This window comes from Buteo buteo, chromosome 4 (genome assembly GCF_964188355.1).
Source record: "Buteo buteo chromosome 4, bButBut1.hap1.1, whole genome shotgun sequence".
NCBI classification, from domain to species: domain Eukaryota; kingdom Metazoa; phylum Chordata; class Aves; order Accipitriformes; family Accipitridae; genus Buteo; species Buteo buteo.
In genome coordinates this window covers 1791628-1817627 of record NC_134174.1, presented here as the reverse complement: position 1 = coordinate 1817627, position 26000 = coordinate 1791628, and the positions used below count along the sequence as shown (strand labels likewise).

At 51.3% G+C, this 26000-nt stretch overlaps 2 protein-coding genes across 18 annotated transcripts in view; one reads left to right on the top strand and one right to left on the bottom strand.

Annotated features, from left to right (window-relative positions):
- Window positions 1-1585: 1585 nt before the first annotated feature.
- ANKRD16 (ankyrin repeat domain 16) lies at window positions 1586-21571 on the bottom strand. 10 transcript variants are annotated; one of them, XR_012649980.1, is made up of 11 exons: window positions 21384-21468; window positions 19997-20344; window positions 17495-17715; window positions 12351-12459; window positions 10476-10637; window positions 7221-7299; window positions 5180-5381; window positions 4227-4886; window positions 2905-3072; window positions 2509-2769; window positions 1586-2036 (listed from the first exon to the last, which is right to left on the bottom strand). XR_012649980.1 is itself a non-coding variant. In XM_075024575.1 (9 exons), exons 2-8 carry the CDS (start codon window positions 20332-20334, stop codon window positions 5221-5223), a joined length of 1113 nt encoding a protein of 370 aa, XP_074880676.1. In that variant the 5' UTR covers window positions 20335-20344; window positions 21384-21468; the 3' UTR covers window positions 3085-4886; window positions 5180-5220. The 10 variants fall into 10 exon arrangements, 7 of the variants coding, with proteins under 7 accessions (XP_074880676.1, XP_074880675.1, XP_074880672.1 ...); XR_012649979.1 differs by having other exon boundaries at window positions 2509-3072; XM_075024575.1 differs by lacking the exons at window positions 1586-2036; window positions 2509-2769; window positions 2905-3072 and adding an exon at window positions 13545-13587 and having other exon boundaries at window positions 3085-4886.
- A 91-nt stretch (window positions 21572-21662) lies between these two features.
- FBH1 (F-box DNA helicase 1) overlaps window positions 21663-26000 on the top strand; it is a 29348-nt gene continuing 25010 nt past the window's right edge. Inside the window, exons 1-4 of one of the 8 annotated variants that reach the window (XM_075024557.1) lie at window positions 21663-21720; window positions 22954-23123; window positions 23856-23981; window positions 24593-24760. In XM_075024557.1, coding sequence (XP_074880658.1) covers window positions 24595-24760 — 166 coding nt within the window. In that variant the 5' untranslated portion in view covers window positions 21663-21720; window positions 22954-23123; window positions 23856-23981; window positions 24593-24594. The other 7 variants (XM_075024556.1, XM_075024553.1, XM_075024554.1 and 4 more) reach the window with 7 other exon arrangements.

Sequence of the window (26000 nt, the reverse complement as noted above, 5' to 3'; positions counted from 1 at the left end):
CGCGCCACCACCCCCCCCCACCTACCCCGCGCCTGCCAATCAACGCCCGGCGCCAGCCCGCCATTGGCTCGCCTCGCCGTCGCTAAAGGGGGGGGGGGGGGGGGGGGGCGGGCCCCGCGCCGCCGGCGCTGCCACCGTGGTGGGGGCGGCCGGGCGCGCATGCGCGGTGCCGCCCTCCCCCCCCCCCCCCCCGGGTTTGCGCAGCGCCGAGGCACCGCCGGGGCCGTGCCTCGATGGGCAGGGCACGCGCGGGCACGTGCCGCGTGTGCAAAAAGGGGAAGGGGGGGGGGGGGGGGGGGCGTGGCGGCAGCCGCGTGCGGGCGTGCAAGGGCTGGGCGCGCCACGGCCGCGGGGCTGTGCGCGTGCGACCGGGACACGCGCGCGCGCGCACCCGTTGCACACCCGCGGGTGTGCAACGGGTGCCCCGGTTGCACGGGCACACGCGTGACCGTACGACGGGTGCGCGACGTATCCACGCCCGCGCAACCGGCGTCTGCGGGCGTGCAAAAGGGCACGGCTGGTTACTTGCGGGCCCGTGCGCTACGTGCGTGCAAAGCGAGCGTGCGCGAGGGGCGCCCACGCGGCCCGGGGTGGCTTTGACACCCGTGGGCACCCCCAAGGGTGCAGGGCAGAGCACCCACGGGTTCCCCGCCTGGTACCCACACAGGACGACCCGGGTATCCCCCTCTGCAGGGCCGGTGCTTTTCCATCACATTCCCGGGGACCGCAGGGAAGCGCTTTTAACGGCAGCGCTTTGTTAATTATCGCAACAAACGATAATAATTACCAGACCTCTCACATTTCCCACTTTTCACCCCAAAACACGTGAAGAAGAGTTTTTGCTCTCGTTCAGGATCACGCTCGGTGCGGCAAATCCCCCCCATCCACCGCAAAACCGCAGCACGGCACCGACGCAAAGGAGGCAGCGCCTTTTCGAGAAGATTTGAGCTTTTTTTTTTTTTTTCCCCCCTTTTTGCTTTTTTTCTTCTTTTGCATATAAGAGGTTTTTTTAATCCTTGCCGCTACCCAGTCTCCACCGCCCACCGCTTCCTTGAAGTGAGGCAGGAATTTCCCAGCTGCGTGCTGGTTTTAACGCCCCGTGGATCAGCATCCTGGGGAAGGGGAGCGAGCCGGGGAAGCAACACGTACGCAGCAGCCGTGGCAAAGCTGCTTACGCGCCTCGGGGCCGCCAGCGCGGATTAGACACCCGCGGGGCTTAAGACATCTTAATTTGATCGTACGTCTGCGTTCCCCGTATCTACTGGGGACGCGCAACGCCGAGGGCAGCGTGCCGGGGCTGATGAAGAACCAGGCAAAGCTCCATCACGCGGCCGAAACCCCGCCGCAGTGGATCGGATGGGGAACAGAGCGGCTCCTTTTAAATGGCTTTAGTATTTGGAGGAGCAAAGCCTGGAGAGGTGAACGTGGCTGCACGGCCCCGGGGGGATCGGACCTGCCAGCCCCAATGTGCCGCGGGTGAACGCTGCTCATCAACGGACCGTATGTTTCCTGCTCCGTACGGGCAAGGCTGGGCTATGCGTCTTGCACCAAGCTCGTTCAAAACCCAGGTAAGGGGGGGAAAAAAATAAAATTAAAAAATCTTCATTTACAGGGTGTTGGTGAAGGTTTGGCAGTGCAGAGCAGTCGGCGGGAGAGCACACGAGGAGTGAGCAATGCCAGCAGCAAGACAGGCAGCGAGGCAGTGAAGTCATCTGTCCAGGAACCGGGACAAATCTTCTGCACCGAGCGACGCACAAGAAAGAACCGCGACTTGGTTTCTGGCACGCAAGCAGCAGGCACAGATTTTCTACCTCCTCTCCAACATCCGTGAGCATCAGACAATCATCGATCTGCACGAGCCACCACCACGAACCTCCGTCGGACAAGTCAGCGACACACAAGCAGCTCGGGATGGGACAGACTGCCTCGCTGGCAGCTGCAGGTTGGCTTGGAGGACCGGAGCGACGTCCATATGGACGTACCCACAGTAGAAACGTTGAGACCGGCCTGGACAGAGGTTGAGCGGGAAGGTCTGGCTGTGGGAGCAGCAGAAGGCAGGAGAACCATGGTCAGCAGGTCCTCAAGCTGTTGGCTCACATCTACCACCAGCTAGTTGGGACACCAGGGTAAAGACAACAGCCAGAGAGTGAATCCTCGTAACTCACAGAGAAGGGGAACAAGACAAAGTGCAAATCACCGCCAGCTCCTAAGAGGTACAAAAGGGCACATCGAAAACCAATACATGGTCACCAACCTAAGAAAAGCCCAGGAGATGAGATGAGGATACAATAGCTGCAGTCCCTCGTCCTCAGCGTCATCACAAGGAAACCTGGCATGCACGTCTCAGTGCTTTTGAGTGGGGGGGGGATGGGGGTGTAATGGTGCAATCACCAGAGCAAAATCAGTTTTATTTAAAAACAAAATGCCTTCCCTTCCTGTAAGGTTTCCCAGCAAGCCCTGACAGCGTTTGCAACATTATTTCCTACCTACCCAGACGCTTCTACTTACCGTGACTGTATCTCAGCCACATCCTACAGGACGAAGGCACTAGGTCTTCTCTGTGGCTGCAGGACCAGGAGCATTTACAGGGCCCCCGGCAAGCGCCGGTGCCAAGGGTGGAAGAGGTGGCATAACAGGACAGTGCCGAAGCCGTGTGCCGGCTGCCGGGCTCCGCTCCAAACTGCCTTCAGCGCCGCGTGGCACGGAGCCCAGCTCCTGGGCTTCCTCCCCGGGGACCAGGCGCCCGCACCGTTTCTCCATGTGAGACGTCTGCCGGGAACGCGACAGGGGTTTGCACACACGCAGTCTAGAGCTGCCGAGCTCTTTCTAGCGCTGCCGAGCTCTTCCCAGCATTTTGCAGCACAATCTCACGGACACAAAGGTGTCCTGACCCCTTGCTCCTACCTTGCAGCGAGTAAGCAACAGCAAAAACAGCAAGAAAGACAGCAAGGTCTCTTCCCCTGGCTAATTTTGCAGGCATAAAGCTGAATCCATGTTCCTTCTCTAACGTCCTTTTGTACCTGATCATCTGCGTTAACAACAGCCAGTTTGTTTCGTGCGTCTTTTTATTGCCTAAGGGGCAGATTTAAAAGAAGGGTAAATAAAAGACAGTGCTGGAGACGTGCCATTACGTGTCGCTTTTGGATGAGAGCACAGTGCCTGTGTACCCTGTCCCAGGCGGACGGGCCCTCTGCTACTATCCAGAAGCCTTCAGAAATCATAACGTACCTTCAAAATAATGCAAATTCCCTTTTGTGTTTTCAAGGTGTTTGCCACGGCCAGCTAGACACAGACATTTGAAAACATTCTGACTTGCTTTCTCATAAAAGCTTAGACTCACAAGCAATCTGAGCTCGTTAGCAGGGATATTGGGAGGAAACAGCTATTTCTTGGTTTGCTAAAAATCATTAAAAGTGGGAATAAAGCAGCCCTTTGCATTTACTGGGTTGCAGTATTGCTGTTTGCTGTATGGAGGCCAGGGCCAGATTTATGAAGGATTCTCAGCATCTTTAGAGGAATAAAGCCACTTCCTTGCCCGCCCAGGGGCTGATACGGCTCCCACCACCCTGCACCGTTAGTGCCTTCCAGCATTAATTTGTTTTTCCTCCCTGGTGGAGAAGAATCTCCTTCACAGGTGGAGAAACAAGACGGGGAAGACTAGCAAAAAGCAGGTCTTTGTAGGCATTTTTAGAAGAGTCTTAAGATGCTACCGAGCCCTGCTTCTCCCCCCCTTTCAAGCTATCAGCCCCCTCTCACAGCCCCCCAAATTATTTTTGTGAGTGCGCTGCCTCTCCTCGTGCAATGCGAGCCAGCAGAGGGAAGGAGGCCCTAACCCTGCTGTAAAGGCTGTTTAACTTGAGAGGAGCGCGGCACTGTTGTCGCTCTGGCTTAGGATCGTCATGGCAAATTCTGCTCCAGGGACCAGGGGGTGGGAATTTCTCACTCAAACAGAGTTCAGCATCATCTTAAACCCACCCAGGAGCACGTGGGTCGTGCATCAAACCACGACGTGAGCACCACAGATTGGGCAGAGCAAAACCTAGCTCGCTCGTTCAGTTATAGGCCTGTCTGATTTTTAGCATCTGCTATCACCAAAACTGCAGAATCCCATGGTTTTTTACATCTTGACATTACATATAGACAGGGGCGTGCCATGTTTCTACACAAAACCAAATTTATAATTCCAGATGCATACAAATAAACCAAACGGCTACAGTAGCTCTTACCTTTACGTGTATTCCAGGCTGTTAGAGGCTTACTGGCTACATTAAATATTAAGCCATTTCCCTATACACTTCAAAGAGCAGTTTTGTTTTTTTTTAAAGTTCATCAGTGGCGAGAAGTGCCATGCAAGGCTGTCTGGAATAAGAAATACCTCTTTTTTTAGTCTGATCCAAAGACCCTTGACGTCGTCGCAAGGTTGAGGTCTTACTACTGATTTCAGCAGGCTTTGGCAGCAGACTTGGGCCACAAAAAGGACGTAAGAGGTTGATGCAGCTTGAAGACTCCCTGCACTTGTCCTCTGCAGCTCAAACCTGATGAAGGAAGAGTCACCGAGGGTTCACTTACACTGCACCGCACACAGCCTCTCTCAGGGGCTATAGAAAGAAGTGGCCACTTGAAGGAACTTCAGAGATTAGTGGAGAGCAGGTCCATTAAGGGCTATAAAAATCAACGCTCCAGGTGTATCTTCTCCTTCAGGATGTCCACTGTATGGAAACATCACCAGCAAGAGCTAGGCAGGCTCCAAGAGGTTCAAGCCATGCAGGTCCCCAGAGGTCATCCAGCCCATGGGGCACATTCCCTGGATAGTTATACTTCAAGGAGCTGCAGCCTCAGCTGTTTGGACGTGCCAGGTGCTGCACAAGAAGAGGTAAAGTTCAGCCCTGAGATTCGGAAGTGAAAGAAGAACAGCCATGAATTTACAACGAGGGGGTCAGTACAGGAGTGTGATAGCCCAGACCCATCACGTCCGTTATCTTTTTGAGATAATCCTATTTAAAACATGCTTTTCAGGTCCATTATCACTTTGAGATAATCCTGTTTAAAATGTTTTCTCCTAAACATACTTCCCAAGTGTCAAGCTTGGTTTCTCTGCTCAATCTTTGGGCAAAAATCCCATTATTTTAAACCAGTGTTTGCCTAAATCTGAATAGTTGTGAAGTGATAACTAACGTACCACGCTGAAATGAAACGTGTTTCTCTTTTTCCCAGTTGGTCTCACGCGCTGACATTTGTATCCTGGAAAACCTGGATGACATCTGGCTTCCTCGCAAGCTGCCGCGCCAGCGTGCCCGTGCTATCCGGGGCATCTTGCAGCCCAGCACGGAGCAGGATCCGTGCAGCGTCCGCCTGCTGCCCAGCGCACGCTGCGTGCAGGGCTGTGGGGGAGACAAGATGTTGAGACAGGAGCTGAGATTGCCCGGTACGTTCAGCCTCAGCCCGCTTCAGATGCAACCATCAGATTCCCACTGAAGGAAACCGAGTCAGCGGAGGGAACACATCAAGGGTGAAAGATGACTTTTCCCAGTTGCAACACCCAGCCAAGCAGCCGTGTGATGGCACAGCAGGGCTCAGCTGCCGCGGCCGTGCATGTCTACAGCAGCAGTGGGATGACTAAACCTGCACAAGCAGTGGACACGTCCTCTTCCACACCCAGCTGTGCTGCTAGAAAAGCTCTGAGCCTGGCTTACCCCAGCTATTACCCTGTCTCCCCCTTGCAGATTACTAGTCCCTCCAATCCATCAAGCAGTACTAGCCTGGCTGAGCCAAAGCTAACCAGGTTTGCAAACATATTGGGTGTATTTAAGCCAACTTGGTTCATTTTGACTGAGTCATGGGCAGAGGGTGCCCACAGCAGGAGGGCTGTGGGACAGAGCAGAAGGCCTCCAGGCTTCTTACTGCTCTGTGTTTGGGGTGGATTCAATAGTGACATGCAAGAGAGGGGCTTGAAACTACTCTGGATGTGACCGGGGTCCTTTATGGGCTTGGGGTCCCTGTCAGCTCACTCCAGGGTCAGGGAGTAAATGAGAAAGGTTTCCATGCACTGCGTGCAGCAAAGAGCATCCCACAGGAGGAGGCTGAAATACTCCAGCCCAAGCCCTAGCTCATCCCGCAGACCCCTCTGACAGCCAGCACGCTGATCCAGCATGGCTCCAGCACAGTTAGGCAGTCCTGTTACACTTGGCTTGTGCAGCAGGGTGAGACAGCCTTCTTCTCCTGGCCTAATCCTGCACAGGGGTGAATATTTTTTTTAGGCTGAGGGTCGTTAGCTCCTGTTGCAGGCTGATGTTGACCATGGGGCATCCTGATCCGCATGGATAATCCATGTAGGACACTTTGCAGGAGTGGAGTCTGGGTGAGAAGCTCCCCAGGACGCAGTGACACTAACACAGCAAAGGTGCTGGGGAACGGGGCAGCCGACGGGCACGAGGAGGCACCACAAATGTCCCAGCATTAGACAAGTTCAACAGAACTCAAATTTACTCACTGAGGGGGTGGAAGGGGAGAGTGAGAGATACAAGACTGTTCATGCTCGCCACTGAAGCATGTTATTAAGCAAACCTGAAGACTGGGTAAGTTGCCAATTTTGGCAATGGCTGAAACCATTTATATATACTTTTTTTGAGAGAGAGATGCTGATGCAAGAGATGCCTCAGACTCTTACGCTGGGAATGCCAACTCACTGGCATTACTATAGCAACTATATTTACATTCAAGCTCTGTTATTATTTGCTCATAACCTATTCCTAGGCAGTTTGCTAACAAATTGAGGCTTAAGAGCTTGTGCAATTGTTGTATTTGTCTGCCTACCCTAACCATTTCAAACTGGCTAATTTCAACCAAATTTGATGGCAAGGCGGTGGTATCAAAGATACTAAGCTCCTGAAAGTTTCATGCAAAATAAGCAGCTGGGTAAAGAGAAACACCAATTAGCATTTCTGTTCTTCCCCCAGGGGAAAGGCCCCAGTGCAGGCTCAACCATGCCATTAGACATCAGAAAGTCCAGCAGGAACAGAGCCAGTGAATGAAAACTGCAAAAAAACCCAGGCTTCACATGTCACACTGCTCCAAGAGCTTTTTGCATATATGCATCTGGCATCTCCTTGCACGCTCCACTGAGCAGACGCAGCGCAGGCTGCTTTGGAGGCTGGGCTCCTGTTACTAAAGCACGCTCTCGCTGTCATACAAAGGGTGAACAAATAGATCAGCAGCCTTACCAGAACGGCTCTTCCCATCCTTTGCATGGACATCAGCGCCGAGGGACAGCAGCGTCTGGATGGTGTGTGCGTGTCCTTCCTGCAGTGGTCAAGACAGGCACGTGGAATTCAGAATCAGCTCTGCACAATTTCTCAGCTTTGCATTTAGCAGAAATAACTCAGGCCTGAAAAGAAAGGAAGCCGCAAGCAATCTGTCTCTAACTTCATACAGCACCTGGAAGGGCACAGATGCAGATCCACTCTTTCATGGTGAAGTCTGGGCCTACCAGGAGCTGCTTCAGGCTCCAGAGGACCTTACAGCAGCTGGAAATCAGGGTCAGCTGCCTGTGGCAGTGCAAGTCTGGTCCATTAGCCAGGGATTACCCAGGCACAGCAGACACACTGCCATTACCCCACAGGAATTGGTCAGAGAGATGCCACCAGCACCTTCTCCAGTCCTTCTGCTGGCTACCCGTGAGAGGAGTCGGAGCTTGGCCCTCAGTCAGCGTGTTTGCATGCCTCAGGTGCCCCTGGCAGCGATTTTGACCCAGAGGCTGAAAAAACAGCAAGACGCATCCCAGCAGCAAACATTTAACACTGTTTTAAAACCAAAAGTGTTAAGACCAACAGTGCTTAAAATCATGTTACAGTGCAGAGCTGTCTCTGGTTGTGGTGGTGGTACAGCCAAAGACTGAGAGCGGAGCCTCAGCAGGGCAGGTGTGATAGACGTACAACCCAGTCCAGACCCAGGCAGGTGGATCTGCTTTTAGACAACTCTAGATCCCATATGATCTTCTTGATCGTGGTTAATAGATCCGCTTTGCATAGCCAGGACCTTCAGGTGTGAGGAATTTGGAGGATTGTCTCCCAGCACAGCTTTACCTTTACTGGTGGCTGTGGAGGAGTTAATGTACAAACGACATCTGACTTAAAACTGGGTGACACAACCTAAAGATGTTTCTTAATAGCAAATTAGTGCACTAATTTGTCAGCTGATCTTGCCTTTGCCTCTCCAGTCCTCACCTCCAATCAAGCAACTCAATTAAATTGCTTTTAACTTCAGCTGGCCACAGAGCTGTAGGATCTCCAATTTACCTTTCATAATTGGCAGCTGGCTGTTTGTTAAAAGGACTAAATGTCAGCAAAAAGCCATGTGTTTTCCCACACTGTAAATCCACTTCAAGTACCACGGGGATCTAGAGTTGCTCTTACTAAGGTGTATTTCAGCTCAGAGAGCAGAACCTGTTGCTGATGGGCCTGTTGTGCATCTGCCTGCGGTACCTTCAGGCACCGGCATTTCCTAAAGGATTACTCCAGTATTTGTAATGCCCTGTGAGAAGACGCAGAATGCCATCCTTACACACTGTCACGACCCACAGTGTCGTCTATCTTTCCTCTACCAGTAGCCAATTTTAAATGCTGCAAGGGAAAATGCAATACAGCCCCCACACCCCTCCTCTCTGCACGAGGTTCTCTGTAGATAAATCCTCTCTCCTTAAATAATGCGCCTGATTTTGTAATTACTTCTTCAGTGCAATGAATTAGTCTTTGTCATGTGGCATGAGAGTGGAAGGCTCTTATTTTTATCCCCACCACCCACTCTTTTCCCCCATTATCGTACGACTTAGTAGCATCTTCCCCCCTGCTCAAGGCTCCTATTTCCCTGCTGCATGCACACCCCCTCTCAGTGGCAAAGACAGCAAGCCAGGAACTGCTTTAGCTGCCACAGCCTTGGCAGCAAATTGAGTTGAAAGCGTAATTTGATTTTCATGTATTTATAAATGCAAAGTAATAAGAAAAGAAGAAAAAAAAACACCAGCCAAACAAATGATGCTGTAAATATAAAGTGACACTGAGCCTCGGGAAGGAAGAGAAACCCATCAAATCGCTCCCCAATCAGCTGCTCGCCAAGACAGAGCTGGGATCTTCTCCAAGGCACATTATATTCCCCAATAGCCTTGCTGTTAAACGTACCCTTGGCAACCAAAAGGGCTTTCAACATGGTTTCTCAGAGCATGAGGAAGGGAAGCTGGGAGAAAGGCCTCCTTTGTGGGAGCCAGCAAATGCCACGGCTGGGTCCTGCTGGAGGAGAATACTGTTGCCAGCACTCCCAGTAAGTGTCATTGATGCTTTTATAGGAGTGGGGTGCTGGGATGCTGCTTCGTTCCCACTACAAGTCTAGACCAGGCTCTGAGTGCTGCCTGTTAAAGCTCATGAGGTTTCACGTGCGGGGATCTGAGCTGGGACCTTCCCTTGCCACCAGCTGCCAGCATGCTGCACACTGTGGTGTGACAGCACCAAGCAGAAGGGAGGCAGCAGGGCCCCAGGAGGGATCCTGGTCAGCGGTGAGGCTTTTAAGATCTGCTCTGCATTCCCAGGGAGCGTTGCAGGACCCACAGCCCACCAGGCCCTGCTTCCCACATAGGCATGAGATGGGAGGAGGAGAAAGCTCAAACGACTCACTGCCTGGAATTCAAAACAGCTCCTCTGCGAAGGACACAGATAAGCACCCGCGAGCTCCCTCCGCCTCTCCACCTCTCCTTTCTCACGTCTGGCCACGGGCAGGCCAGAATCCAGCCTACTGGGACAAACAGTTGCTGTTTCACAGCGCATCAGCCATATCCTGCCCAGCAAGCTGCTGACATGGAGACTGGCTACTGACCTGCTGGGACCCAAGCCACCAGGGCTGAAGAAAAATAGAGAAAGAAATCTGAGCAGCATTTCATCCACATCTCCTCTGCCAGGCAAGTGAGAAGATGCTGGTGAAGAACTGTCACAGCTCATGAACTGTTGGTACCTACAGCTCCCAATAACTAGCAGGGTGGACTCCCTTCAGGTATTGCACTTTGGTCCATAGGCAGTGGACTGGAAGAGTAATGCTTGCCAGAGGTGTGGGTCAAGTCCTATCCACAGCATGGCCAACTGTGCCCTATTGCCACCCGCCTCTGCTCCTGCACGATCCCACTCAGTCACATGCCAGGCAGGAGGATTACTAAGCTACAGTGCAGTCAGCAGCATGGGCAGGAGACTGGTGAAGACAGGAACTCAGATACCCACCGCCACTCTACAGACAGCTGGACACACTTAACGAGGGTCTAAAAACCATTAAACAGAGTATAGGACTGGTCAGGAGCAGATAGACAGTGACAGAGGATGAGCTAGGAATGTAAATCCTCCATCAGTGGCAAACATCTAAAAGAGCTTGTTTTAGATGCCTGCGTGTAGCACACCAATTGGCAAAGACTTTGTAGAGAAAGCCTGGAAACAGGAACAAACCTTGGCTGCGTAGTGCAGTGCTGTGAGTTGGAGGGCCGTTGCTCTCTCGTTGACATCAACACCCAGCTTGGAGACGAGGAACTGGATGGCTTCATCCTGGGCCGTGACAGCTGCCCGGTGCAGAGGTTGAGCGCCCAGCACATCCACAGCTGAAGGACAGGCCTGGAATGGAGAGGAGGATGGACAGGGAAAGCAATGAACCACCCGGCCAAATTTTCAAGGACAATCACCAGCCCAAGCAGAATCATGTCTGCCTGCCATGGCGACAGCAATGAACCCATAGGATGTCACCAGCAGGACTGGTGCAGTTGGACTTAATGATCTTAAAGGTCTCTTCCAACCTAAATGATTCTATGATTCTATGATTTGCAGACCAGAGCCAGCTCTCTGCTGAGCTTTTTAAGTGATAAGCAAAACTAGCGCCAAAAAAGAACCAAGCCCCCCCCCTCTCTTCAGCTGAAGCACATATGATGGGTTTCAACTCTTTAAAGCAGCTTGAAACAACCCATCTCCAGCTTCTGTGCTGGTGGAGAAGAACTTGGATGCAGGTAGAGGGAGGGAGATGGGTAGATGACCTCATAAGATCTCTTCTGTGAGCCTCTGAATGTGAACCGCAAAGACATAAAATCAAGAAGGGTAACGGAAGTAATACACAGTGGACTCATCTTAAAGGATATAATCCAGCCTCTTGAAGCCTAGTGGGCCTGACTCATGGTTTTATAAAACCTAGAAGGTAGCAACACTGCCATTAGCGTTTCCAGTGCTGCTTCATGGCAGTAAGCCAGGGCACCACAACGAGGAAATTAAATCAACTCTTCCATCTTCATTGCCTGAAATGCAAAACTAAAAGTGTAAACAAACTTCACAAATGTTTTATCCTGTAAGGGCCAGATGAGCGAAGACAAACACATAAACACCTCCTGAAGTCAACAAGTACCTACATACTCAAGCACAACCTGGGCGTCAAACCACCTCTGCTGAGTGAGGCTATGTGTTAAGGCTAAGTCCAAAGCTAGTGATCTTGAAAAGTGTGGTACCCCATTCCCTGGCCCACTCCGTGCCACGCTGGGCGCTCAGCTGGCCGATTCAACCTGCCAGCATGGCACAAACAGATTCACTGGTTTTGCCATGCTAGCTTTCTGCCAGGCCAGCGAGGTGCACCAATTTGGCATGGTGTCTGATGAACACCAGAGCTGGTGCAGGGGAGAGGCAAAGTGAGGGCAAAGTAGGTGAGAAGGGAGACAAAACCCCACCTCTGTGAGAATCAGCCATTAGGTGGGCTCCAACCATCTCACATCAGTTCAGCAGTCAATAAATAATGCAGTGGTCTGGTTTCTGCTACGCACAATTGGCTCTAATGACATCCCTGTTACGCCTTGTATGTTGGAGGAAATCAGAGATTACTGGGAGACAATACAGGAGCAGCAGCTGCCATGAGAGAGGGAGGCCAGAGACGAGCTGCTGCTGGCACAGCCAGACATCTCCACGTTATCCACCCTCAGCGATGCCACGAGAGACTCCATGCTGAGCCCTGGCACTCCCAAGTGCTGGTCTTGGCTTTGACACAGCTGCCCCTGCAGCGCTCAGCAAGTCCTGTCCCCTCCTGCCACTGCCTTGTGTCTCCATCCCCCTTCACCAGCTATGGGGACATCTCTCTGCCCCAGGGTGAGATCTTCACCATGAGCTGAGTCCTGGTGGCCTTACTCAGCAAAATCTTGCTCATCTCCAGAGGGAATTTGCCTTCTTTCACAATTGACTTCTTTACAATTTGGGAATTTGCTTCCTTGCAACATGGTTATGGTGAACGCGCAGATTGCCTGTCCTGGCAGTTCTAGGTCAGGTCCTGGAGGAGGGAGGTGAGGTTTTGGCACCTACCTGGTGTTTTTCCAGGAGCAGCCGGGCAATGTTGACGTGCCCGTTCTGGATAGCATCCATAAAGGGAGTGACTCCACATTTGTCTCTGCTGTCAGGTTTGTACTGGCACCTGGGAGAGAAGAAAAAAGCCAGGACAGAGTTGTTGGCAGCTCAGAAATCCTTACTGCACTAGTTGCTTTGCATTGGTGGTGCAGGAGACTATCAGCGGATAGGATTGGAAATGGCATATATAAAGCCTGTCCATAGACCACACATAAACCTGTCTCAGTGCTTTACGGCCTGATGTATGGTCTGCTGGGATTTTTTGGGTCAGAGATCTGGTACTCAGCTGGTGCAACTTCTTCAGGCTGCAGAAAAGCCAGGGCTCTACAGATTATTTATATTTCCCTTGCCCCCTGAACAGAGGATCTCTAGAAGGGGTAAGGTGTACACTGGCAGCAGGGAAAACCATATCCTCATGTAACTACACCACGTACAAAATCAAAGCTTACAGGTCTCACTCAGGTTAAAGCTCCATTGAAATGAGAGAAGACTGAATTAAAATTGAAAGCCTGGCTCGAATCACAGGGCTATGTTTATGCTGGGCCAAGCATGGACAGGAATTAACAAGGCGGGGACGAGTCAGCTAGCAGAAGCTGTGGCTAGCAGTGGCTGCGATGCCCAGGGAAAGCTACTCCAGCTCTGGCAGTGGGCAGTGCTGGTAAGGAAGGTAACAGGGTCAGGATAACTGGGCACAGTCTGATTTAAAGCCACTTCACAGCAGTCTCCCAGAAGCCACAGTCTGAAAATAAAGCCTGGAGGCTGAGTCCAGCCTAGAGGAGCTGCACCCAGAACCGAGCTGTCAGAAAACAGTTTTGTTGTTATTGTATGGCCTCGGACACATCGGAGGCAATGGGAATGAATCAGCACAGAAAAAGAGCAGAGTTATATAACTGGGGCTTATGTCATAGCGAAGTCAGAGCCCATCGGAGCCCATTCAGAGACTGTCCTTGTCTCAAAAGCCCCTAACCGGCCGTGAAAAACCCAGAGGAAACAGAGGTGGCCTCGGGATCGCATGCAGGGCAGCTGTGCAACCGGGCTTCCCGAATGGCATAAACTCCCTTTGTGTCCGGGCGGCTGGAGCGAGCCTGGTGGTGGACAGGAGGCGGGGGAGAGCGGGGCGGCAGAGGCAGTGCTGGGAGGAAGCCTGCTTACCGCTCCAGGAGCAGCTCCACAACGTCAAAACAGCCGTGCATTGCTACGAGAGGGAGGAAATGCACGGTTAATTTATGTTTTCATGCCACCACCCGCCTACAGTGAAACAGAATCAGGTTTCTGACCCTTTTGGCTTACTCATGATGAGGGAAAGGGTTCTGAGAGGCTTTAAATTCAAAGCTTTTGATTATTATCTTTTTTTTGTAATTAAAACATTGTCTCCAGATCTCAAGCCTTCCCCTCCCCTGATCCTATAGGAAAACACCAGATAAACCAGGCAAAAGGCATACATATAGGCACCATTTGCCTCTACCTGCAGAGTACATGCGTGAGAGCGTACATGCAATTAAGCTGACACAAAGATCTTTTCTTGCAAGTATTTGTTAATCCCCGAAATGAAATGTGTGAGAAGCAAAATGAACACAAAGCAGGGAGCTGGTGAATAGCTGGATGGCATTTCCACCCCTCCTCAGCCACTCAAACTACCCATCACTCCCATCTAATCACCCTAATGAAGCATCCTCACCCAGACAGCATCTTGGAGGAAAAACAACAGTGGGGGAGGATTTGAACATCATGCACTGAAATATCCTCCCCCTATTTTTTTAAAACACATCGTATTACAGCAATGTAAGGACAGTCTCGTTCTGGCTTTTTTTCTGCAGGTCATTTTGCAAAACATGAAATACTGGAAAAAAAAAATAAATCAAAGCAAGCCCAGAGCTGCTACATCAGGCTATTTACTCTGTGTGATGAAAGAAGGGCTCCTGACAAATGTGTGTTACCAGCAATAACCTTCAGACGCAGCTGCACAATAGATGCTCTTTGAAAGCCCAACAAAGGGCTCCCATCCTCCCAGACCTTGGCCATTTGCTCCTGCTCCCTGCCCGTTTATCACCCCTTCACCTGAGCTGATGTAAATACAGGCAGAGCCACACTGTGAAAAGGATTTTTTAAACGGAGGCTTTAAAAAACCCAAGCTACGTGAAGAAAAAACACCCCAAGCAACGCATCCTTTAACAGCAACAGAGACAGAAGAAAGCCGCAGTGCTCAGATCCACTGTTGCACTCCACTTCCTCTAATTACATGTCCCCCGCTCTCTTGCCTCAGGCTACGGATATATGAAGCAGCAAAGCTTAAGGAATCAACCAGAAAAAAAATTGCACGGGGGAGAAAATTACCCATCATCTATCCAGGGATAACTGTGCCAGGAAGCCAGCTGGACTGGTCACGGGTTAATGTGCTCATATCCACACCCTTGGGATCTAAACTCATTGAGACAGTGGTTCATCTTGACATGATTTCCATCCCCCCAGCAGCTCCAGCATCATCTCCGGCCCCTCGCCCGTGCCCCCACCTCAGGAGCTGTGTCTGTGTAACTTGGCTACGTGGTGGTGTGTGTGGGGATGCTGGCACCAGCACCCACCAAGCAGCAGCCCCCGGCATTGTCCTGGGTTAAAATTATGCTGAGGGCAAAGGTGGTTTAAGCAGCTCCAGCCCTTCCCGCTGCCCAGTCGCTCCTGCACCGGCTGCTGCTCTGCCAATGTGTGTGTCCAGGGTCTAACCTGGATCGGTAAAACGATCAGAAATCAACCCAAATCATGGGTTGATGGCTTTGCCACAATGAAAGTCAAACATAGGAGGCAACACAGAGGTCAAGACACGTCTATGAAGCAGTGAGAACTAGGCACTGGATACCACCATCACTGTCTGTACCCCCATATCCCAAGTGCTACGAGGCAGGGAGGAGACTTTAAACTCAAGGTCAAAAGGTCTTTTTCCTCAGGACAGTCCTCACCCTGCTCCTGACCCCATCCCCAGACCCTCAAACCCCAGATCCCAACCCAACATCCATGTCTCTGCAGGGAGAGGGCTGAGACGGGGCTGCGAGCCCAGCCAGCCAGCCCAGACATGGAAACACAAGACCTGGGATTGAGCAGGGACAGGAGAACATGCAAATAAACGAGGATAAGCCATTTCTCATTCAGGCAACCTGCTCCTCGCCGCCCAGCCTGAAATATCAAACAGCTATTTTTCATTCTCAGGCCAAGCACAAGGACTAAGGCTCAGCCAATGCCCGTGGGCTGGGACTGTCACTGCTGATGAGCAGTGCGGTGGACAGGCGGCTACTGAGGGCCGGAGAAGTAACAGGAATGACAGCCAAGGAGCAAAATACCCAATAGATTAATTACAGCACAGCAGGGGTCTCCTCACGATACCTTGGGTCTTTGCGGAAAGTCAATCCCTATTAAACTCTTTGGGAAATTAGTTTAGGTAGCCGCAGCTTTGAGCGGTGGCTCCCCACACTCATCTCTCCCGCGGAGACACTGCTGAGCCCTGGGACACGCAGCTTAATCCCCGCTCAGGGATGGGACGTGTTTCAGATTCAGGTCAGCCACCAACCTCCAGCCTCCAGCCTGCCCCACAACGTCACCCTGACTTGGTGTCACACAATTCTCCCTTCGCTCCCTCGCTCCCTCCATCGTCCACTCTCACTGCATCTCTGGAGGGCAGAGTTAAGGGGATTTAAGTTCTGGGATGACCCATGCTTTATCTGCACTGCCTAGCTTGCACGGTCTGTGGGTAACCAGACCAGATACTCTGTAAGGGGCAATGAGACACAGCAGGACAAACTTAGTTCTGCATTAACAGATTTTGGGGCCATTCAACTTATTGAGACTCAGAGAACTTAACTGAGGCACACCTTGTGCTTCATTCATAAATTAAGATTAATCACTGCATTTCAAGGATGAAAGAGTCGGAAAGCCAGAAACCAAATCCAAACTGCCTCTGGGTCACTGTTCAGCTAACTGCCCTTCTGCTCCCCACCATGCCTGATGACATCTGTGGCTCCTCAAACCAGTTCACTCCCTGCATTTGTCCTTTTAAACCAATGAAAGGGGCAGACAAGGGGAATTGGACAAAATGCATTCCAACCCTAACAACAGCCCCTGCATATTCCCAGCAGAGACTATCCTTCCCCTTTGCAGAAAGGCACTCTGGATTTCTCACCGCTAGATACTACCTTCTTAAGAGCAATGTGAGAATACCAAAACCTGTGATGCTTCTTCTGGTGGTTACACCTAGAGACCCTACAGCTCTTCAGATTTGCCATAATGACCTAAACCACCAAGCATTCGGACAAAAATGGATCGTTTTGAGAGATACGGCTCTTACAAAAACTGATGACAAGACTAGAAACCAAACTGGTAAATATGTCCATCAACAGGCAGATCCCAAAAGGTGTCTCTCAGCAGCTCTGCTGCTTTTAGGACTTTTAAAATGCCAGGATATGCTTGGAGCCTTGCAGATTTTCCAAGTGCAATTTGCAGCTTCATATGCCAGCAAGGGAAAGTGTATTGCAATGTGTTCTGAGCTGTGGGAGATTGGATATATCTGTCACAGGGAGGCAGAGATGGAGACAAACACCCTGGTCCAAGGAGGCCAAAGTCAGTGGGTCATCATGAGTGCTCCTCAGATGGATCCACCACTCCCAAGAGAACATTACTGTTATGCACCACAAAAACATGCTTTGAGTACAGGCAAAATCCAGTCAAATGGGAACTGAGGACCCTCCAACCTCACAAGCTCAGTCTTTGGCACATCATTAAGAAATATTAAGCCTAATGCTTGCTGTTTATTTATCTGAAAGCAACTAAAATGAGTGTCTGTCCTGAGGTGAAACCCTGCAAAGATGCAGCAGAGCACTGTTAGCAGACTGAAGTTCAGAGAGGTGAGCTCCCACTAATGCCCACCTCTAGCCCCTTTTCATTTAATTTCAATAACTTAGTATTTAACTGTTTCCTTGTGATTTTGTATCAAGACAGGTCACACTTTGCTTCTCCAAAATAAATGTAAACTGAAACAACAGCCCCCTTCTGTTCTCCGCTGCCATCACAGGCCACTCTTCTCTTCCAACCCCTCTGGTGGCAACGGGACCCTCTTTTACCTGCTGTGTGCAGAGGTGTTCTCTTAATTGTGCTTTCTGTGTCCCAGCTGCTCGGGGACATGTCCAGCAGGTACCGGAGGACCTGGGGATGGCCCTCGCGGCTCGCAATGTGGAAGCAATTCCAGCCATCCTTATTCTTCAGCAGTGGGTTGGCTCCATGCTCCACAAGAGCTTTGATCACCTCCAGGTTTTGCCTGGTGCAAGCCATCATTAGGGGAGTCCTGAAAGAAAGACAAGGCAAACCTAACCAGAGAGACAGTGCCGTACAAGTCTGATGGCTTTTGTTCTAACGTCTGAGCTTGAAGTATGATTTAAAGTTGTCTGTAGCACCAACTGGCCTGTCTCATAAAACACAGTAGCTCAGTGCCAGCTGTGGTGAGCTAGCCAGAGGGAAGACTGATGTACTAAAACCCATCTGAGGTAGTAGGAAACTTTGCTGGCTCAAGGCAAAGACCTTCTTCAAGCCCAAGGCTAAATTTATCATCCCACCTGGATTCAGATGCTTTGACTGAGGCTCACCACGTGCTGCATACGGACCTGTGAGATTTTATAGCACTGCTTTTTCATGCAGGTAATACTGGGTCTGGACTTTTGGGGACTGTTGAGACAGAGCTGTTAACATCAGTGTTTCTTACACCAGCCTGTCACCCAGAGAGGCAGCTATGGCTGCAGGCAGCAAACCACGGACAACTCCGCATATCCTGGCAGCAGAGCATGAGCGTACCAGCAAATGCCACTCTGGAACATTTCTGATGCAGAGCAGCTGGCCTGAGAGTGAAGCTTTTCACAGTTTTGTCCTGTTTCACATATCTGGGAACAACCTTTGACACTTATAAACATAAAATGCTCCAGCTGTAAGGACAGATAAGGTCAGGAAGAGTGTGCTGAGAAGGCAGATAAAATCTCCAGTGATGGAGATCTTTAAGAAGAGATTAGACACCTGTCTGCTGGGGACGATGGGGTAGAGCTGAGCGTGGAGCTCTGCTTCTGTACAGTGCCTCAGATCAGCGTATATTTTCAATGCAAATGAGACTTTGTCCAAGGGCTGGGACATGCGCTAGCAAGCACGTAGCTCCCCATTTTCAATCCATGGATGGAAGGGAACTGCAGGCCTATCACACAAAACCAGGCTCGCACACACATCTGCACACAGCTCATGAGATCTCTGCCTCCCTCTGCTCCCCCTGATGACAGCACGACGCTGGCACAGCCTCGAATTATGAGGACTGGGATGCTGCCTTTGTATTTATGTTAGTTCAGCTTCAAAATGACCTCCCTGGGCTTTAATTTGTGGGCTGGAGAGAATCTTTACTTTCTTTTGGCAAGGTGGTACACAGAAATCTCCCTCCTCAAGAAGAGGCTTTGACATTAATCAGGCCTGCTGCTTTTTTGTGGATTAGGCTTTATTTTTTATTCCCCATTCTCAGTCCCTCATCATTTGCTTACGTGTTTCCCACGTGGCAGGCAAACAAAAACCCTGAAGAAACCAGTTGTTTCTTGGGTTCTTGAGGCTGTTCCTAATATATCAGTAGCAAATCTGACCTAAGAGGCTCTGCCTGCTGAGGGGAAACAGGAGTAAAACTTACTTTTTACCTTCTTATTTCAGTTTCTGAGGACCGGTACACAAAAATGTCAATCAATATCACTGATTCCCATCCAACAGGGGCATGGGGAGGAACGAATAGCTGCAGATGAAAACTTTTAAATTGGATCTGCTAATGAAGCAGTAATTTACAACTTCTACAATAAACAGGGGGAAATCAGTGATAGGGCTGGAATTTAGCCCAGAAAGCCAACCGTATCCTGGGCTGCATCAAAAGAAGCGTGGCCAGCAGGTCAAGGGAGGGAATTCTGCCCCTCTGCTCCACTCTGGTGAGACCCCACCTGCAGTACTGCATCCAGCTCTGGGGTCCTCAGCACAGGGCAGACATGGACCTGTTGGAGCGGGTCCAGAGGAGGGCCACAAAAATGATCAGAGGGATGGAGCACCTCTCCTGTGAGGAAAGGCTGAGAGAGTTGGGGTTGTTCAGCCTGCAGAAGAGAAGGCTCCAGGGAGACCTTATAGCAGCCTTCTAGTACCTAAAGGGGGCTTGTAAGAAAGACAGGGAGGGACTTTATACAAGGGCATGTAGTCACAGGACGAGGGGTAACAGTTTTAAACTAAAAGAGGGTAGATTTAGACTAGATATAAGGAAGAAATTTATTATGATGAGGGTGGTGAAACACTGGCCCAGGTTGCCCAGAGAGGTGGTCGATGCCCCATCCCTGGAAACATCCAAGGTCAGGTTGGACGGGGCTTTGAGCAACCTGATCCAGTTGAAGATGTCCCTGCTCATTGCAAGGGGGCGGGACTAGATGACCTTTAAAGGTCCCTTCCAACCCGAACCATTCTGTGATTCCATGATTCTAAATGACGGCTCCTGCAGTTCCATTCCCACCTTCCACATCCAAGCCCCTTTCAGATATCGCTCTGACCCACGGCAAAGCAATCCAGTGACCTACCAGTCTGCCTTTTTCAAGCAGTCTACGCTTGCGCCTCTCTCCAGGAGGTAGGAGACACACTCCCCGTGGCCCATGGAGGCCGCTTCATGGAGGGGTCTTTTGTAGTCGCTATTGAACGCCTCAATGTCCATCCCCAGCACCTCTACCAGGTAGGCGAGGACGTCCCGGTGCCCGTATCGGGCAGCGTGGTGCAGCAGCGTGTCCCCAGAGCGCCCATAGCGCTGGCTCCGCACTGCTGGGACCACCACGTCGTCCGGCCGCAGCTCGTCCCGGAGGAGGTCCAGCCGTCCTTCCTGCACCAGCCGGAGGAGCGGCCTCGGCCTCTCCCCCTCTGCCATGGCTAGAGATCTGGAAGAAAGGCCAAAATCAGGATTATGGGTTCAAACTGCGGGAATACAATGGCCGCTCCCTGGGTCGGGATAAACAGAAATTACCTTCTCCCTCAGGAAAAACAGAACCTGGCCTCTTCCTCCAGAAAAACACAAATTTCCTTTTCCGTCAGCAAATCTACAAACCAGCCTCTCCCTCAGAAGAAATTTCCTTGTCCCTCAGAATAACTAGAAATTTCCTTTTCACTCCAGAAAACCAGAAACTGGCTTCCCCTTCAGAAAACCCAGAAATTTCCTCTTCCCTTTGGAAATCCAGGAACCGGCCTCTCCCTCAGTAAAACCAGACATTTCCTTTTCCCTTGGGAAAACTAGGAACTGGTCTCTCCTTCCAGAAGACAAGAAATTGCCTTTCCCTTAGGAAAAACAGGGTCCAACCTCTCCCTCAGGAAAACCAGAAATTCCCTTCCCCCTCAGGAAAACAAAAAACTTCCTTTTCACTTGGGAAAACAGGAAACTAGCTGCTCCCTCAGGAAAAACAGAATTTTCCTTTTCCATATGGAAAACCAGGAACTGGACTCTCCCTCAGAAAAAAAAAAGAGAAATTTCATTTTCCCTCAGGAAAACTAGAAACCAGACTCTCCCTGCGGAAAAACAGAAATTCCCTTTCCCCTGAGGAGAACTAGAAAATTCCTTTTCCTCTTAGGAAAACCAGAAACCAGCTGCCCCCTCAGGAAATCCAGAAATTTCCCTTTCCCTCAGGAAAACCTGAAATTTCCTTTTCCCTCACAAAAACCAGAAATGAGCCTCTCCCCCAGGGAACCCAGAAATTCTCCTTTCCCTTAGGAAATTCAGAAAATGACGTCTCCTTCAGCAAAACCAGAAATTTCCATTTCCCCTCTGGAAAACCAGAAAGCAGCCCTTCCCTCAAGAAAACCAGTAATCTCCTTTTCCCTCCAGAAAATGGGAAATATTCCCTTTTCCCTCAGGAATACTAGAAATTCCCTTTTTTTCCCTCAGGAATACCAGGAACCCGCCTTTCCCTCAGGCCGGGCACCCACCACGTTTCCCTCTCCTCAGCCCACGTCGTGGCGGGTCCCTTCGCAGGGCGTTCCGCGGCGGTTAAAACCCACCCGCGCTCTGCTGGGGCTGCGTGACGTCACGCGCGGCGGCGTGATGTCACCGCCGCGGCACAGGCTGGGGAGGGGTGACGGTCAACAAACTCCGGGAACAATTCCGTCGGCCCCGATCGGCGTCCTCCCAAACCCGGAAGAGCTGCGCCATTGGGCAGCGACGCGTCGCCGCGCGTTCTCTGATTGGTCGGAGGGGCGGGGCGGGGCGGGGCCGGCGGAACGGCGGGGAGAACGCGGAGGCGCGTCCGAGCGCGTCAGGAGCGGAGTGAGCGCCGGGGGGGGGGGCGGGGGGCGGACCCTTCCCCTTAGCAACGGGGGGGGGGGGACACACCACAGCAACGGGGGTCCCTTGGTAATGGGAGGGGGACCCTTGGTAATGGTGGGGGGGGCTTGGTAATTAGGCGGGGCTTGGTAATGTGGGGGGTCTTGGTAATGTGGGGGGGAGACCTTGGTAATCGGGGGGGGGGCTTCGTAATCGGGGGGGGGACCCTTGGTAATTAGGGAGTCTTGGTAATGAGGGGGGGAGGCCTTGGTAATTGGGGGGGGCATGGTAATCGGGGGGGACCCTTGGTAATTAGGGGGTCTTGGTAATGAGGGGGGGAGGCCTTGGTAATCGGGGGGGGCTTGGTAATCGGGGGGGGACCCTTGGTAATTAGGGAGTCTTGGTAATGAGGGGGGGAGGCCTTGGTAATTGGGGGGGGCTTGGTAATCGGGGGGGGACCCTTGGTAATTAGGGGGTCTTGGTAATGAGGGGGGAGAGGCCTTGGTGATTGGGGGGGGGCTTGGTAATCGGGGGGGGACCCTTGGTAATTAGGGGGTCTTGGTAATGAGGGGGGGGAGGCCTTGGTAATTGGGGGGGGCTTGGTAATGGGGGGGAGGCCTTGGTAATTAGGGGGTCTTGGTAATGAGGGGGGGAGGCCTTGGTAATTGGGGGGGGCTTGGTAATCGGGGGGGACCCTTGGTAATTAGGGGGTCTTGGTAATGAGGGGGGAGAGGCCTTGGTGATTGGGGGGGGCCTTGGTAATGGGGGGGAGGCCTTGGTAATGGGGGGGTCTCGGTAATGGGGGGGTGGTAATTTGGGGGGGAGGCTTGGCAATGAGGGGACCCTTAGCAGTGGGGGGGAGCTTGGTAATGGGTGGGGGGGCTCCTTGGCATGGGGGGGAGTTTGGCATGGGGGGGAACTCTTGGCATGGGGGGGCTTTGGTGATGGGGGGCACAGAGGAGGAGGGCCCTTGGCTATGGAGGGTGCTGGTAATGGGGTGGGGGGGTCTGTTCTTGGCCGGGGGGGTAGCCCTGGGCTGTGGGGGGGCCTCCCCGAGCGGGTGCCATGCTGGGGGGCACAAGGTCAGTGCATCCGTGTGGGGAAAGGGTTTGGAAACAACGTGCTGGGGGGGGAGTGGAGCAGGTCTGACCTTCTCCTCCCAAATATTTCTTGTCCCCCTTGAGGTTCCCCCATCCCCTGCGGCTGCTGCTGATGGCTGATCCTTTCGCTTCACAGCTGGGGCGTCTTCTGGTGGCTGACGAGCTCCGCTCCCCGTCACCTTCCGTACGGGATCGAAGCCATAAACCGTGACGGGGCCCTGCGACGCAACCTTCGCTCAGCACTTTTGTGTCTGCTGCTGTCACCCGGGGAAAATCTTGGGGAAAAGGGAGGAAAGATGAACACAGGTGAAGACTGAGCAGGTCACCTTCTTGTGTGGGGTTTCTGGACTTGAACCTTCTGCCATGGTTCTGGCACGTCGGGGGTTTTGCTGTCCTGGGGTGGGGGAGCAAAGGTTTTGCCCCCAGCCGTACATCCGATCTTACATGAGACCTTTGTGTCCAACGGCTCCAGGAAGGGGCACAGAGCCGGCACCTCGGCTCTGACGTTTGCCAGGACCGTGTGCTTAAGAGAATTGGGGCATTTCAGTGATTCGTGCTGTTTAATCCAATAAACTTTTCAATTTCAAGTGAGAAATACCATTTTTAAGTAGAATCATAGAATAGAATCATAGGATCATTTAGGTTGGAAAAGACCCTTAAGATTGCCGAGTCCAACCGTAAGCCTAACACTGCCAAGTCCACCACTAAACCATGTCCCTAAATGCCACAGGGCTGTCTTGCATTGCTTTTTTTCTTCTGCTTGCCTCATGTGCCATATTTTGAGGAACATGGGATGTTGGAAAACAGCCTCCCTGGGGAGCTCAGCGGGTGCTTCTAATGCCTCTCTGTCGAGCTGACATGGGTGAAAAGGAGAAAGCAGAGTAATGAAACAAACTGACCCTTGGATCCTGCTGTACCAGATCAGTCAATTACTTTTGTGGCTGCTATAAACACGTTAGAGGAATTTATCCTCCACAGCACTGTGTACTAATAAACTAAAAGTGAAACCAGTCTTTTGCTGATAATTCTTGTCAGAAGGAAGCCCATCCCTGGCCGTGGTTTCCGGTTTCTTGTGAGCATTTTCGGTAGAAGCAAGCTGCACTGTTTGTACTTTTTCTGCTGGCTGTCCCGTGTATGGAAGAGAGGAGCTCGTGCAAATTTCAAGTGAGGTTTTCTTAAAATAACTCTTCAGATGGTTTTGTGCTGCTTCTTAACTATCCTTCTCGTGGGAAGAGCTGTGTTGCGAGTGGTTTGTGTTTCCTTCTTAATGGAGGATCCCAGCTGGGATCTGTTTGCGAGAGGCTCAGGTTTGTGTGTTTCAATGTTGGCTCTGACCTTGCCCAGGCAAATCACTGTCGTCTCTCGCAGGGGGTTGCGCAGTTCAGCCTCCGCAGGCTTCCTTGGCAGCCTCCTGATCATACTTCACATTTACACAAGTACCTGTATCTGCTTCCTCCATGTTATGGTATTGTAGAGAAAGCCGCAAAACTTGCATGGATTCTGATTTTACATCGTTCTCTTTTGCTCCAAACCCTTGTACAATGCAAGAATGGGGGACCTGGGGTGATGTCGCTGTTGCAGTGACTGCAGAGGTGTCGCCCTGACATGATGCATTATCCTCCTTAGCACCTCACCGGAGCGTTGTACGACCTTCTGCTATAATTTATTCAGAGAAACTGGCTGAAACTGTGTACTTATGCCTCTGTTAAAGGCATGGACTGTATATTGTTGTTTGTTAACTGTTTTGGGGGTCTCTTTTTTGCATGTTGGCAAAGCAATGAAGGGATTCAAAAAAAAGCGTCTCACGGCCGACGACTGCAAAGCTCTCGCGCAGAGCGCAGAAGGCTCATCCTCCCTGACGCAGCCATTGAGACAAAGACAAAGTAGAGGAGCTGTAAACAGGGGCCTCCATCCCACCCACCGGACACGGAGACATCAAGGAGGTACGCTGATGGCGAGTACTTCAAAGGCTGAGGGATTTGGGGGAGAAAAAGGCTAATGTGTTGTAGAGCAAAAGGGTGTTGTGTAATCTGTCATTGAACTTGTGCTGATAGGAGAGTAACGCCAGGCGAGGTGAGTGCAAATAGAAGAAATTGGTCGGGTTTGAGTGGTACATGGCAAAACTGGGCTTAATCTCTGCCTCCGCAAAGCCAAGTGGCAAGAAAAAAAGATACCTTGACTGCTTCCCTCTATGGGGGAGTGAGTTTGCCTTTGCATGTGTATTTAGTCTCTCCTCACACCAGAAATGCCTCTGTGCCTCTATCGTTGAGCTGTCAGAGACTACCTGGGGAGAACCGCAGTTCTCTGTGAGGAACGCTACAGCCGCCGCAATTAGGCACTGTTAATGATGTGACTCCTGCTTCTAGATGCTCTTTAAGACAATTATTAAATAATAATGAGCTGTCTAGTTATATAGGACTGCAAAAGTGTTGTTGGGCACTTGACGGATATTACTGATCTTCAACTTTCCTGGGAGTGGGAAACATTGCGATACACAACTTGTAGACGTGGGTCTCAAAAGTGCCAAAACTTTAGAGGGCTTTTGAGGATTCATAAGACTTTGAGCTAATCTGCACACAACAGGGCTCAGGGCTCGAACTGAAGGTGAAACGGCTGCTTTCAAATAGCTCATGTTGCAGGGTTAAAGGCCCAGCCTCAAAACCTGTGTAACAACAAGAGACACTACACACACCTGTAGGCGAGGAGAGAGGTAGAAAGCAAAGAAAAAACATCCTGAGTTGTTCCTGAGCTCCTGTGTGGAAGGTTAGACTTAGGAACATTTCAGCGTTTCCCTGGCTGGCTTGGGAATCTCTCTGTACCTTGGTGGGAGCTGACTCACTTCACAGAGAATGTCTGCTGGTGAGCTGGGACAAGACACCAGAGTCCTAGACTCTGTGCTCGTAGACATAATTTTCCATTTTTGTATAAGCAGTATCTTTGGCTAGCTCACTTTTAAAAATCTAGTCATCTTAGATGCTCCAGGTTTTAGGGTATTGGACTTGCACATTAGCGAGGAAGCTGTTCTTTTTAAGCAGCGTCTTGCAAATCAGACCTCTTTAAGCTATGCCTTCATGAGCATCCAGAAATAAAATGCATTAAAATCAGCAGTAGCTGCTTGTGATTTTGTTCTTCTCGAGTTGCCCCTTAGCTAAGCATCATGATATGTTGCACACTAGGAGGTAG